The sequence below is a fragment of the Rana temporaria genome, chromosome 4 (genome assembly GCF_905171775.1).
Source record: "Rana temporaria chromosome 4, aRanTem1.1, whole genome shotgun sequence".
In the NCBI taxonomy this organism is placed as follows: domain Eukaryota; kingdom Metazoa; phylum Chordata; class Amphibia; order Anura; family Ranidae; genus Rana; species Rana temporaria.
Genome location: NC_053492.1, coordinates 267462151 through 267476499, shown reverse-complemented (window position 1 = coordinate 267476499; position 14349 = coordinate 267462151). Strand labels below are relative to the sequence as shown.

General features: G+C 40.9%; 1 protein-coding gene across 1 annotated transcript in view; it reads left to right on the top strand.

Annotated features, from left to right (window-relative positions):
* Nucleotides 1-518: 518 nt before the first annotated feature.
* LAMA4 (laminin subunit alpha 4) overlaps nucleotides 519-14349 on the top strand; it is a 151842-nt gene continuing 138011 nt past the window's right edge. The window contains exon 1 of the mRNA XM_040350260.1: nucleotides 519-1094. Within this exon, the coding sequence (XP_040206194.1) occupies nucleotides 894-1094 (201 nt within the window). The 5' untranslated portion in view covers nucleotides 519-893. The remainder of the gene's footprint in view (nucleotides 1095-14349) is intronic.

Here is a 14349-nt window from a genome sequence, read left to right as displayed (position 1 = left end):
ACATTATGACATTGCCTTGCAGGATTTTCTTTTTTTTTTACCACCAGCCGTTTACAACCACTTTAATGATTTTATCTCTTTCTGTATTTTGGTCTCCTAAAAATTGTACGCAGAGCCCCATTTCTCTAGTTTGTTGTTTGTAAGTGTAATGAACACTTTACTCCTATGTTACTTCCCACTGTCCTTTCCAAAGATTTTTTATTGGAGACCCCCTTTAATATGATTTAATCCCCTTTAAATGCTGTCCATTCCATTATTTAGCCATGCAAGTGAGGTGTGTGTATGTCCTTTGTCTTGTGTGTTATAGACTACAAAAATGCCACATCATCTGTCACTTATAGCTAGTATGTGTTAGTGACAGGTTGCAGTCTACATTCTCTAACACTTTGTTATTACGGATAAGACAGCATGGGATCAGTGATATGGCTTCTTCTAGCTCTGCAACACTCTAACCATTTTAACTGAGATGAAGTTGTAGGCTGCAGCTCTGTGTTTCCAGAGGGAGGGTCTAAAATTGAAGGTAAACTTGATTGCATTGAAGGAAGTGAGTGAGTGGAACACAGCTGTGCAGCCTGTATCCTGTATCCTGACACTCAGAAGATAAGGTGGCTCAGGGGCTAGTGGAGCTCTCCTACCAGTATATGAAAGCTTACTTCTCACTGCCCTTATTTAGATTTTTTACTGTAGTCTCCAGGGGAAAACACAGCGACTGGCAAAAACGAAAAACGACGTAACCAGCAAGCGGACATCCTCCTTTGCCTCACATCTGGAAAGTAAAATTCCAAGTTCAATTATTGGAAGCTCGACACAAGTAAGGAGGGTGTGTATCAGACAGAGAGCTGTACTTGCAATTTGCACTACAGGAGAAAAAAAAAACTGGATGCAAGGAAGGAATGGCTAACATTTTCCTTTGGATGTATGCTTATGTTGTGCCAGTCTTGTTGTGGCATCTCTACCCTTGCAGTGCTTCATTTGAAGGTAGTGCATTTCACCTGGAAGCTGAAGGTAGCACTTCAAGCAGCAACAAAATCGACTCCAATATCATAGATGTGCAGCAGTCCTACATCCCAGCCAGACTGATCCCCCCGTCACAGGTAACTCTATCTATTCCTCCTATCATATATTCTTTTCAGATTGATTATATTACAGGAAGCTGTTACATAAAAAAAAAATATTCTTTGCTTTAATGCAAATTACATTATATTGTCACCGTCTCGATAATCTTTATACTTGAAAACAATAGAAATGTATTGAACGATAAAAAAAATTAAGTGTAAAGTGCTGAGCAAACTGTTGGCGCTATATAAATCCTATATAGTAATCGTAATAATACTGCCATAAATATATTAAAACAATAAACAGCAACTTACATTCTATTATATTGTGCATTCTAATACAGTATCTGTTTATTTACACATAGTGATGAATGTAATATGTCTATAAGGTCAAATATAAAAATGTTTAAGAATTTTAGATGATATTCAATGAATATTCACATACATATTGATGAAAATGAACCATAAAACTTACATTACATTACATACATATAGTAAAAGAGTATGACAAGAAAATAATGGTACTAGGGACAACAGATCAGTCTCGTGAAAGAAAGGCACATAAATGGCTTATTTTGTATAATGTGAATATGTACATGTTGTAATACATATAATTACTAACCTAAAAAATCGCACGTAAGTGTGAAATAGCACAAAGCTGCGACATTTATCTTTTTCTTTTTTTTAGAATTTACACATCCATGAACTACAGGTCAGAAACATGACGTCACATAGGATAGGGAAACAGTTGTCAAACTGTTTGACTCCAAATGTGCATGTCCCATGGGTCACTTATTAACTTTTAGTGCTAAAGCCAAAATAACAAGTGCCCCAGAGAAACCAATACCCTAAAGAAAATTTCATTAGTTTCATTATCTTTTTCTCTACTACTTTTATTACATAGGAAAAATCTAGTATGTTTTTAGTATGGCTGTTGTTTAGCCATCATATATGACTTAAACCTTTATAAATGTTGTTGCGTGAGATATAGTCTGGAATATAATGCATTACTGTTGTAACACTAAAAATAGAAAAGAGATACACAACAAATCTAATATTGTGGATGTTATTTTTCATAGCAGCAACCTATTAACTGCTAGCAAGTATAAAAGGGAAAATTTCCAATGATTAAAATATTTCCACCTACTTAAATATATGCTCACAGTTTGACATGATGTAATAACATTTTCACATACTTGTCAAACTTAAGTTGAATGTTATGCCTGTCTGGTCTGGGAATGTGAAATAACAGTGGGTAGACATGAAAATGCACACAGTCAATACACCATTTAGAAACCTAAGGCAGCGATGTGAAAGCTAGATCTGTTACATGACTTGTAGGTTATGGTTTCAATCATTAACACACACTGGATTATTTCCCAACAAGTGCCACAGGGGGTTTTACACCCTTCCCTTCCATGGAATAAGCCTTTCCTGTTAACCGATTCAATTCAGTTATACACTATATTTCCAAAAGTATTGGGACAACTGCCTTTACATGAACCCTTAATCGCATCCCAGTCTTAGTCCGTAGGGTTCACCCTTTGCAGCTATAACAGCTTCAACTCTTCTGGGAAAGCTATCCACAAGGTTTAGGAGTATGTCTATGGAAATGTTTGACCATTCTTCCAGAAGTGCATTTGTGAGGTGAGGCACTGATGTTGTACGAGAAGGCCTGGCTCGCAGTCTCCGCTGTAATTTATTCCAAAGGTATTCTATCGGGTTGAGATGCAGGCCAGTCAAGTTCCTTCAGCCCAAACTCGCTCGTTCACACTATATTACCAAAAGTATTGGGCCACCCTTCCAAATCATTTGGTGGAAGGGGGATTATGGTGTGTGGTTGTTTTTCAGGGGTTGGGCTTGGCCCCTTAGTTCCAGTGAAGGGAACTCTTAAGGGGCCAGCATACCAAGACATTTTGAACAATTTTATGCTTCCAACTTTGTGGGAACAGTTTGGGGATGGTCCCTTCCTGCTCCAACATGACTTTTTTTTCCAGACAAGTATTTTTACCAGGTTGCAGTGATTGAAGCCCCTGTAGGCATCCTTCTATAAGGCTCGGTTCATACTTGAGCGATGTCGGAACCTTGAAATTCCACTGTGGGTTCCCGCAAAGCACCAGATTTGCACTGCAGTTCACACTGCTATATGCGAACTGCCGGGAATATCAATTCATTGTTAATGACACCCCCATTTCAACTCGCATATCGCACTGCAAACTGACAGTTCGGAAATTTATCGGATTGCATTAGTGTGAACACCCCTGTGATCTGATTCTGGTGCAGACCAAAAAAAAAAAGGGTCCTGTACGAGTTTGGTCCCAATGCCATGCAATATCAGTCATGCGATCTGTATGGCTGTAATCGCATCGTAAGGACATCACATGTGATTTGCACTGCAGTGAGGTGTGAATCACATGCAATTTTGCAGAACGCAGAAGTGTGAACTGGCACTATAGCTCTTACAACATAGGGAAGAGCAAAGAGTGAGTTTAACCCCTACAGAAACTTATAGACTAAGACAGTCACAATATACCAAAATACATGTTTGGAGTCAGTAATGAATAAAGCAGTATGTATCTTTCTGTTTTATAACAGTGCAGAATAAAAATGTAATCTACATTATAATAATATTATAAGAGCAAGAACAAAAGAAAATAAGTGTTGCACTCTCCTCACTCATGAAAACTGCCCATGGAATAGCAGACCACAAATATTCAACTTCAAAGTGCCTGTAGGCACATCATTTTTGGAAAGCTTAGTAACATCCCTTGCCAGGATCATCTCTTTTACACAGGAAGTTTTCATATCTTCCTTGCCCTAACCTGGCTTAGAATAGTATAATAATGTGTAATTAACCTTATATGAAATGACTATTCCTACTGATTATGGAAAAAATGCGTGGTCAATAATGATGCAGGAAAATGCTGCCTTGTGCCAATTATACTTGAATGGAAACTATACTCACCTTTAATCCAATAAGTCCCAGAGCCCCCCGACAGCTGTTGACATCTTCTGGGTATCAATCCGGGTATCACTGCTTTCATTGAATGGGCTGAGATGACGTCACTCCCACGCATGTGCAGGAGTTTAGTCAGCTCGACATTGCCAAATTTGTTCAATGAGCTGCACATGCACAGCTCACTATAGAGGGGCAGACAGGCAGGTAAGTAACTTTAACGGAGAAGAGTCATAGCATGTCTCTTCTGCATTAAGACCCCTTTCACACTGGGACATTTTCCAGGCACTTTATCGTTAAAAAAAAGCGCCTGAAAGAAGCTGCATCTGCAATCCCAATGTGAAAGCCAGAGTGCTTTCACAGTAAAGAGCCTGAAAAACATCCCAGTGTGAAAGGGGTCTTAGCGTTAAAAAAAGTGCCTGAAAGAGGTCTCATCTGCCATCCCAATGTGAAAGCCCGATTGCTTTCACACTGAGGCGCTGCACTGGCAGGGCGTCAAAAAAAGTCCTACAAGCAGCTTCTTTGCAGCGCTTAAGGCTCCTTTCACACTGAGGAGTTTTTCAGGCGTTACAGCGCTAAAAATATCGCTGCTATACCGCCTGAAAAACTCCTGCTCAGCCTTCTCAATGTGAAAGCCCCCACATCTCTCCTCCAGGCTGGAAAGCATGAGATCGATGAAAAAAAATTCACCGATCTCATGATTACTGTTGCTTAGTAGCCGCAATCGCGGCTTTGTTTACTTACGGGGACCCGGGCGTGACGTCATCACATCGCGCCCGGGTCCTCCGACGGTCATAGAGATGACTGGTGACCATCTGGTCACCAGTCATCTCTATGCTTCCTGCCAGTGCCGGACGATTCTTTTTCCGGGCCCCCGATGGCACGGGAGAGCCCGGAGAAGCACCGGATGGCGGCGGAAGGGGGGGATGTCCCCTCCCGCCACCTAAAAGAACGATCAAGCAGCGGAATCGCCGCTATGATCGTTCTTATGTTGGACAGAATCGCCAGCAGAAGAGAAGGATATCTGAATGATGCCTCTTGCTGCAGGCATCATTCAGATATCCCCTCACAAAGCCCAGGACATCATATGACGTCCACCCGGGATGGGAGATCCCCTCTGTGGACGTCATATGACTATGGGCCGGTATTGAAGTGGTTAAATGTTTGCCATAAAGTTCCACTTTAATGGTAAATACAACCGTGCACGGCCAATACTCATTTATGACTGGGTTCAATACATTAGGAATTTACAAGAGACCCTTTAGTATTTATTATAAAAAAAAGAGGATTTGAGAACAACAGATATGTTATTTGACTTCCATAGAAAGACCCTGATGGTAAAAAAAAATAATAAAAGAGCAAAACTCTGAATTAATAATGTTGACTTTGTATAAATTTTTCATGGTGTAGATGGTGGGAAATTTCTGGCTAAATAAGACGGCAAGTGAACATGCTCTGTGCCAGTAAAACTCTCATGTGGTTTTGTAAATGTTCCTGTCTCTATAGAATTAAAAATATATAAAACAAAACATTTTGTTTACAGGCTCCATAGCTCAAGCTGCTGTTTATTCACAGAAGTAGATGGCTTATGACCAATAACTCATCCTTTATTGCAGCGGTCTCCAAACTGCGGCACTTTGCTTGCTTTTATCCGGCCCTTGAGGCACTATTTCATATGTCCCACACTGACAAGAATGAAGGGGCATAAATCACCCCGCTGACAATAAATGAATGGGCACAATTCCTCCCAATGACACCAACGATGGGGCAAAATTTCTCCCAATGACACCAGCAATGGGACACAATTCCACCCATTGACACCAATGATGGTGAACAGTTTCTAGATGGATTTGTGTCTTTTTTCGAACTGACAACTATGTAACTGCTCTTCTACCTCCAGTACAGACTTGCTTGTAGAACTACAACTCCCAGGACTATCTAGCACTAATGGGAGGATCTGACACTGACTCAAATTTTTTGATGCTAGCTGTCCTATCTCCCAGTACCACCTCTTCAGGCACTGCCAGCCGTCCTGGCTCTAACTGCCCCTTAAATTAGCCCTCCTGGCTACTTATCCATAGTCCTCCCAGACTGGCTCTGCATCCATCCCAGACTGCTTGCACCCAGTCCCTTCAGGCATGACTCCCAGTCATCTGACTGTAATACTTACAGCCCTCTTGGCTGTCTTCCTCCCTGGAGTTTTGCCCGGCAGTGTCCTCCTGCTGCCATCTCCTTGCTCCAGTGCCTCCTGGTCAGGCTACCTTTGTGTTTCGTGATAAGGGGTCCCCTCCTCACCCGAACCCAGACTGGGGAGCTGCTTCAAGGGCCACTGGCAGCCTAACACTCCATCTCCATCTTCTACCTGAATTCCACACCCCAGCTAGACTGACCATGAGAATTTGAGGGGGTCTACCCCCTGCCAACCATTCTGTTGGGATTGGTCAGGGAGCTCAGAACATTCCAGTTAGCTCCTCCTTGACCCGTCCCAACTGCTTCTGCAATCTTCTTCAAGTTTCCAGATATCATGGGAGTCCCCAGAGAAGCTGCTGATGAGTCATCTAGCCTACCTGAGTCACTCGCTCGACCCAGAAAAAAACGCACAGGCTTGGCTGCCAGCCAAGCCCGAAAATGTACCTACATGAAGACAAAAAATCCTACACTAGCAATGCTAGGGGGTTCTGCAATAGGAACAGGAACACATTGGAAATTTCTTTAGTGGGAACAGAGAGTAGGCAAACTCTTTAAGAGTTGGTACACACTTTACATGGATCTTGTTTCCATAGAAAGGATCTTGATTAAGTCAGACTACCAATATATTGAGTAACCAGGGTGGAGACATTTAAAGCCCAACTCTTTCCAAAGCTTTTATTATTTTGTTTGACTAAAGTGGGAAAGGGTTATACTCATTGTTTATTTACTATTGCCGCTTTTGTCCCCCTTGGGGACCTTATGTGCCAGTAAGAGTGGGATATAAGAACAGGAACAGAAGGAAAATGTATCCTATGTGAATAGGTACTAGGTAAACATTTATTAGTGTTGTCAGTGCGGGGACAAGGTCATCCAGTGCCCAGGGCAAAGATGTCAAATTGCACTCCACAGTATATGCAAGCTTAGGGGATCCTACCCCCAGCAGTTATCCACTTGCCAATAGGAGGATTTTGAGTAAGAGTGGAGTCATTGCAAGAACTTAGGCTGTGCATGGTGGAAGACCCCTGTTATAGAGGGGGGGTAGAGAGCACAGCCCTCTGGCTCTCAACTGCTCTCCTGACTGCTCCCACTGCTTGGTTGACAGGAGTAGTGATGCCGCTGTCACTACTCTTGTCAGACATATAGTCATAATGATGACATTCCTATCCCTGTAGTATACAACTGGGTTCAGGGCAGCCACCCCTCCTGCCCACCCTTGTCTTAGCCCTGAGTATTGAGATGGGTTAGAACCTTTTTCAGGCTTCTACTCTTGTTCCAAAGGCATTTTTTTCTTGTACTGTTTTCACAGGGGATTAAAAAAAGTAAGAGGAAGCTCCTCAATGGATCACAAACAGCAATAAAACATGACAGTTCTCATCCATCCCTAATTAAAACTTAAAGTAGATCTAAAGGCAGGAACTCACCTATGCTCTAACAGTCTGATGCAGCAGTATGCAGCCATCTTGATTGTCCTGTGCATGTGTAAGAAATATAAAACAGGCAGATAAGTTTATTCTATTACAGAAGAGACATTGTATTTCTAAGCAATTTAAGGACCAAAAAGGTAAAAGATTAGTTCACTTAAAAAACGAAAAATGAAAAACAGGCACATATAGGCATTAAACATTGTTGGGGTAACAAACATTTTACTAATAAACAAACAAGTTTAAGCCTAATGCCGCGTACACACGATAATTTTTCGGCATAAAATGATCGTGTGTGGGCTTCACATCGTTTTTCGGCTTCTGCAAAACGACAATTTTTTTTTTTTTTGAACATGCTGCATTTTTTCACGTCGTTTTAAAAATTTTCGTTTTTCGGGTTGTAAAAAATTATCGTGTGTGGGCAAAAATTACGTTTTAAACCCGCGCATGCACAGAAGCAAGTTATGAGACGAGAGCGCTCGTTCAGGGAAAACTATTATTCATAATGGAGTAAGCACATTCATCACGGTGTAACAGACAAAAAAGCGTGAATCGTCTTTTACTAACAAGGAGTCTGCTAAAAGCAGCCCAAAGGCGAATATAACTTCCCCTTTAGAGTGCCGTCGTATGTGATGTACGTCACCGCGCTTTGTTCATAATTTTTCTAAAACAATGGTGTGTGGGCAACATCGTTTTTAATAATAAGGTTGGAAAAACGTTGTTTTTTGGACATGCTGAAAAATTACATTTTTTTTTCATGCCGAAAAACGATCGTGTGTATATGGCATTACTCTTAAGTCTCTGACACATAAGCAGTTCCCTCAGAATAATTAAGTACAAGCAAGCAATGGGTAGTTTTATTAGTCCATTTTGACATTGCCCTTAACCCCATCCATTAATACAACATAAGGAAAGTATGGGCCAAAAAACACTAGTTTGACATGTATGCCTTTTGACATTGTGTTTTGGCATTTGACTTGCAATCCTACTTTACCCTCCTATCCACCAGTCTTTCTCTACCCTAGAGAATCTACCCCTTTTATTTTGTTTTCTTCATAATTACTTGTTTCTGATGACCTCAGTCTATTCATGTGAATAGCCAGGGTCCACTCTGTCTCTTCCCCAGCAAGGGGTAGTCCTAAATAATGCAGAGAGTGTAGCTGATGTGATGATGTTTGCATTGTTCTCTGCATCATGACACCCTGCACTCCTGGGACCATGGCCTATATTCAATTTGGAATAAGGCCAGGGCCAACAGGGCAGATAAGTCTTCAGGGGATTAGGGATCAGACAGTATTGCAACAAACGCTGTATTTTTACTTTCCCAGTTGCTGGGGACTATTTAAAAAAGTTTTTGCATAAAGTGGAGTTGGACCCTAAAAGATTTGTGTCAGTTTTGTCAAGGCTGTTTTATCATGTCTTTATTAATACGACAAAGTTGATTTGCAACTGGTGCTTATTTATGGTTGTTTTCACAGTTCTAAAATGATAAAAGGCTAAATCGAATTGGCTGATTTTCTTTACTGCATAGTGCTTCTCTTTGCTGTAGCTTATTAAAAAAGCTTGCCTGTGTACTACAGATAGCACAAAAATATCAAATGTTCTGGGCTGACATATCACTTGAGCTGTAGTGGAAAACACGACTTTCCGTGATTATCCAAGCATGGAACTTCTGGCTCCAAATTTGGAAAAAGAGGTCCAAGTTCAACAAAACAAAACAATACTAATTTAAAAGAAAAATATAATGGTTTTAGGCAGTGGTGGTCATCACTCATCAACTTGGTAAACATAGAGAGCCTCAAGTACAGTTCCCGAAATGTCTAGAGTGCTGTACATTAAAATATGTACTTAAATTACAGGCAAATTGTTTAGATAATATTTAAATAAACTAAAATTGACCCTACATGAATGAAAATGTTTATGGTAGACAGAATTAGATTGTGAAAATTTAAAATGAAGTTATCATGCTTATAATAGCAAATGTACAGTACATGTCATTCACAGCACCCAAAGAACTTGTTGGGAAATTGACATTTAGGTGGTGAAAAAAGAGTCAGGTCAAGTTTTCTGGCTGCCCTTCCACAATGCCCATTGCCATGCCTTAGCATGTATGTGGTAATACTCTGCAGCATACTTCAAAGATTTGAAGGAGCATTAATGCACAGAACAAGTTTGCATTTACAACCATTAACTGTATGTAGCGCCCTGCTCCCATTGATCAGGCGCTATGTTAAATTTAGTGGGTGTCTAGACCGATAGTTGGCTCAGACTTTAATGATTTATGCTAAATCAGCCTCTGTTCTGGCTGTGGCTGTGCCTGAAAGGATTTTCCCACTGTTGCCTGTAGGTGGCGCTACCACCACAGGCCAATGTTGGAACACGGGCAGGCTATGGTGTATTGAGTGTCTTTTCCCGGGAACAGCCCAGTGGGAGTGGTCTTCCCGTTGGGCATGCTGGGGAAGGATACTTAAGGGCCAGACGCCAATGTTTGGGGTCCTTCGCCTCGTGGCCCTCCTGGCGCGAGGTACGCGTCGTTGTGATTTTTCAGTCTCGGGGCCACGTTGGTCCGAGGCTGCCTTTCTACCAAGTAGGCCCAGCTATCCTGGCTGGGGCCTGCAACTGCAAAGAGATCCCAAGCTGTCCATCTACTAGAGGAAGCTTAATGGAGGAAACCAGGGGAGGACCTGCCCAGGAGGAGACCAAGCGGAAGGCTAATGTCTCGGGATAGGCCTTGTGACCCTATTAAAAAGGGATCTACAGCTCAAGTTACCCTACAGTTTCATCGGCTTAAAGGCTCTTATACTGTATGGCTGGAAGTTCGGGTGTTAAAATCCTGTGGCAGAGGATTCCGGACTGTTCGTTTTGCTCAACACCAGTCTGTGGCAGAGACTGTTGATGATCATTGTTCGTGCATCATTCCGACTGCTAGGCCAGGTGAGAGGGGCCTATCCGGGTGAGCAATTCCCACTTGAGTGGAAGTGGTGAATGACTATTGGGACTTTCCCCAGTGATCTGTACTGTGCACCTGAACCTTCCCCTTCCCCCCTTCATCCTTCTACTTTCCTGCAATTTAAGAGAAAAATAAAACCTACAGCTAAAGGTTTTACATCTTGTGTGGACATTGGAGTTCTTTACAGACATTCTTGCCCTAGACAATGAATATTGAGGTAATGTGCAAGGCCCAAATCTAAACCAGCAGCTCCTACGGTGGTAGTGCTACACGTAAATCACATTTACTGTACTTGTAAATGTATACTTGTAATTCACATTCATTTTATAAACTCGTATTCGTTGTGATTTTATATTCATTTAACTTTCTTCTTCAGCACTTCAGCACTTCTTTTCCATCTGCAGGGTGGAACTGTCAGCTTTTTCAGGGCTTTCTATGTTAGCTATCAGTCCCAGTCCTACACAGGCAGATCACCTTCTGACAACCCATGTGAATAGGGTTGTACTATACAGGTGGCTGACTTCCCCTACAGCTTAAAGCATGGACAGCTTAGATTGGCAGCTTATGCTGATTATCACATATAGACTCCATCTCTTGGATACAGCTGGCATGTTAGGAGTCAGTGTGCTGGTGAGGCTTGGACCCAGCACACTGGCAGGCTCTTTGTAAGACTTATGCCGCGTACACATGATCAGAAATTCTGACAAGAAAACCATGGATTTTTCAGACGGAATTTTGGCTCAAACTTGTGTTGCATACACATGGTCACACAAAATTCCGACTGTCAAGAACGTGGTGATGTACAACACTACAACAAGTCAAGAATAATTAAGTTCAATGATTCTGAGCATGCATGTTTTTTTGCGCGTCGGAATTGCATACAGACGATCGGAATTCCCGACAAGAACTTTTCCCATCGGAAAATTTGAGAACCAGCTCTCAAATTTTTGGTGTCGGAAATTCCGACAGAAAAAGTCTGATGGGGCCTACACACGGTTGGAATTTCCGACCAAAAGCTCACATCAAACTTTTCTTGACCGAAATTTCGATCGTGTATACGCGGCATTAGAATTTTTTCTGACACAGGAATACAGCAGAGGCATCTTGAACCACCACTGTCTGATCTTCTCTGCTTAGTGCTGAACACTTGATAGAATGCACTATGGGCCGTGTCTTGGGCCTCATGTGCTATGGGTCAGGTGATTTCATTTTTTATAAAGTTTGTACATTATTATACAATTGTTTTTACTATATTTACAAAATCTGTATTTTTACAAATAATCGCCCTAGATAATAATAACACAGGATTCTTTGTCTCATTTAAACTTTGTATGGTGTCATTGAACATAGCAGTCAGGCAGAAGCCGTTTCTGATTTTTCTCTTTCAGTTGTGTGTATACATTTTTGTTTGAAATATTGAACTCTATAAAGATTTTTCCTTTTTCACCAAAGCTGATTAGAATAACCTGATAAATATTTCAAAATTGGCCTGGAGGTCTACCTGCTGCTTAGTTATTTGACAAAAAAAAATGCATTGGGGTTGATTTACTAAAACTGGACAGTGTAAAATCTGAGCATGTTAGCCAATCAGCTTCCAACTTGCTTTGACAAACAGAACAACTGGAAGATGATTGGTTTTTATGCAGAGCTGCACTAGATTTTGCATTCTCCAGTTTTAGTAAATCAACCCCATTATATTTTGTAGCCCTAACAATAATAAATATATTGGGAAAGCAAAAAAGTACAAAATCTCTCTACCTTGCATTTAGAGGGTATACCAACAACCTCAGGGACTTTTAAAGCAGAACTCGTGCCAAAAAAACACTCTAAACATAAATAACTGTTTTTCTGATAATAGGTGTCCTCAGCCTTTTGGCCAGCAATCACTGTAACCCAGGGGTCTCAAACTGGCGGGCCTCCAGCTGTTGCGAAACTACAAGTCCCATCATGTCTCTGCCTGTGGGAGTCATGCTTGTAAAAGTAGCAGGTTGATAACCTGATCACACTGTGACTCTGCTTTCTCTTCCTATCAGCATGCATCTTGTAAGCACATGAACTAATTGGCTCCTTCAGCTGTTTTTTCTCTCATACTCCAACCCTGCTTTACAGAGACTGCACAATGGTTCACACCAAGTCAGATTCAGGTGCTTTAAAAAAATGCAATAAAAATGTATTAATTGTACACTTAGAATTCCTATTGCGCCAGAAGAAAGCCATGGCAAGTAGATCATATACATATGGGTGAGAAAAAGTAGAACTTGGAGCAAGTTTCTCACAGCTGTCAAGCTTTCGCCATATGCTGGGACAGGATAGGGGCACAAATCCAATAGACATGCATTTAGGAAAGGGTTTACTTCACTGCATAATCAAATTAGCAAAGCTTGAAGTCTTCGGTGTTTGGCTACAGTATCAGTTCACATAAATAACTATTACATCTTGGCCAGTACAGAAACTCTAAAACCAGTAGAGCACTCATGTGTTTGACCTACGAAGTATCTATAATTTTTAGCAAATATCCCTGGCAAAGATTAATAAGGTGAAAAGACTAGTCTAAATTTGTATACCTATTGTTATTTCCAAATAATACCACTGGGGGTGCCTGCAGATCACACAAATAGGTGAGATATGAATATGTTTGCATTTCAATATCTTACAGAGCTTGGATAACTAATATGCAACCACCATATGAAACCTATGACCAGATTGAACTCCTCTACTCATTATTTTTGATCATGTGTATATTAAAGGTCAAACCCTGAAAACATCTTTTGTTTCTTTGGGCATCAACATCCACTGTTATATTCATGCAGGGTGAACTTCCCTTGAACACAGTAACCCATATGCCAATGTTCCTCTGCACAGTGAGGGACCAGAACAGGCAAAATGGTCCAATCGTCTTATATTCATGACTAATTTTAGCTAGACAATGAGTGGCCAAACAATGCCCCTTTGGCAAAGACCACGTTACCAATGCCATGACATTAATCACATTAGCAATGACCAATAGAGCGTGGATTAGGTCATTTACAGAAGCAGATTTTTTTAGCTACATACATACATCTTACTTGCAGTGTGTTATAATATTAAGACTCTGTTTAGATAATAGCACCAACTTTAAAGAAGGGTTTGGAATTTTGAGTAACGCAAATTTGTTAACAGAATTTGTTGTAGATGTGCGATAATGCTAATAAAGTTCACCTTTTATCGTTATACAGATTTGTGTATTTTTTTTTTTTATTACTAAATGGCTGCTAATCAAGAATATAAACAATTTATATTTTAGGGTGTTGTAGTGATTGTTTGTATGACATGGTTGGTTACCACAATCAGTAGGCTCTCATGTACCATATGCTGAGCAGGCTAATGCTGGGGTTACAAGGCCAAGTATGTTATATTTCCTGCGCTGTGTAACTGAGCCCTTGAGATTAGTCATACTATTTTCTTTGGTGGAAGTGAGACAGTTAAATTTAGGGGGAAATCCAAACCGCATATGTTTTTCATTCAAGTGTTTGAGTTTCTCACGGTGATATTAATGAAAATCAGCTGCCAGAATACAAGTAATCAGCATCCAGAACATTAACCACTTAACCCCCGGACCATATTGCTGCCCAAAGACCAGAGTACTTTTTGCGATTCGGGACTGCGTCGCTTTAACAGACAATTGCGCGGTCGTGCGACGAGGCTCCCAAACAAAATTGGCGTCCTTTTTTTCACTCAAATAGAGCTTTCTTTAGGTGGTTTTTGTCAACCCCGAGTTTTTTATTTTTTGCGCTATAA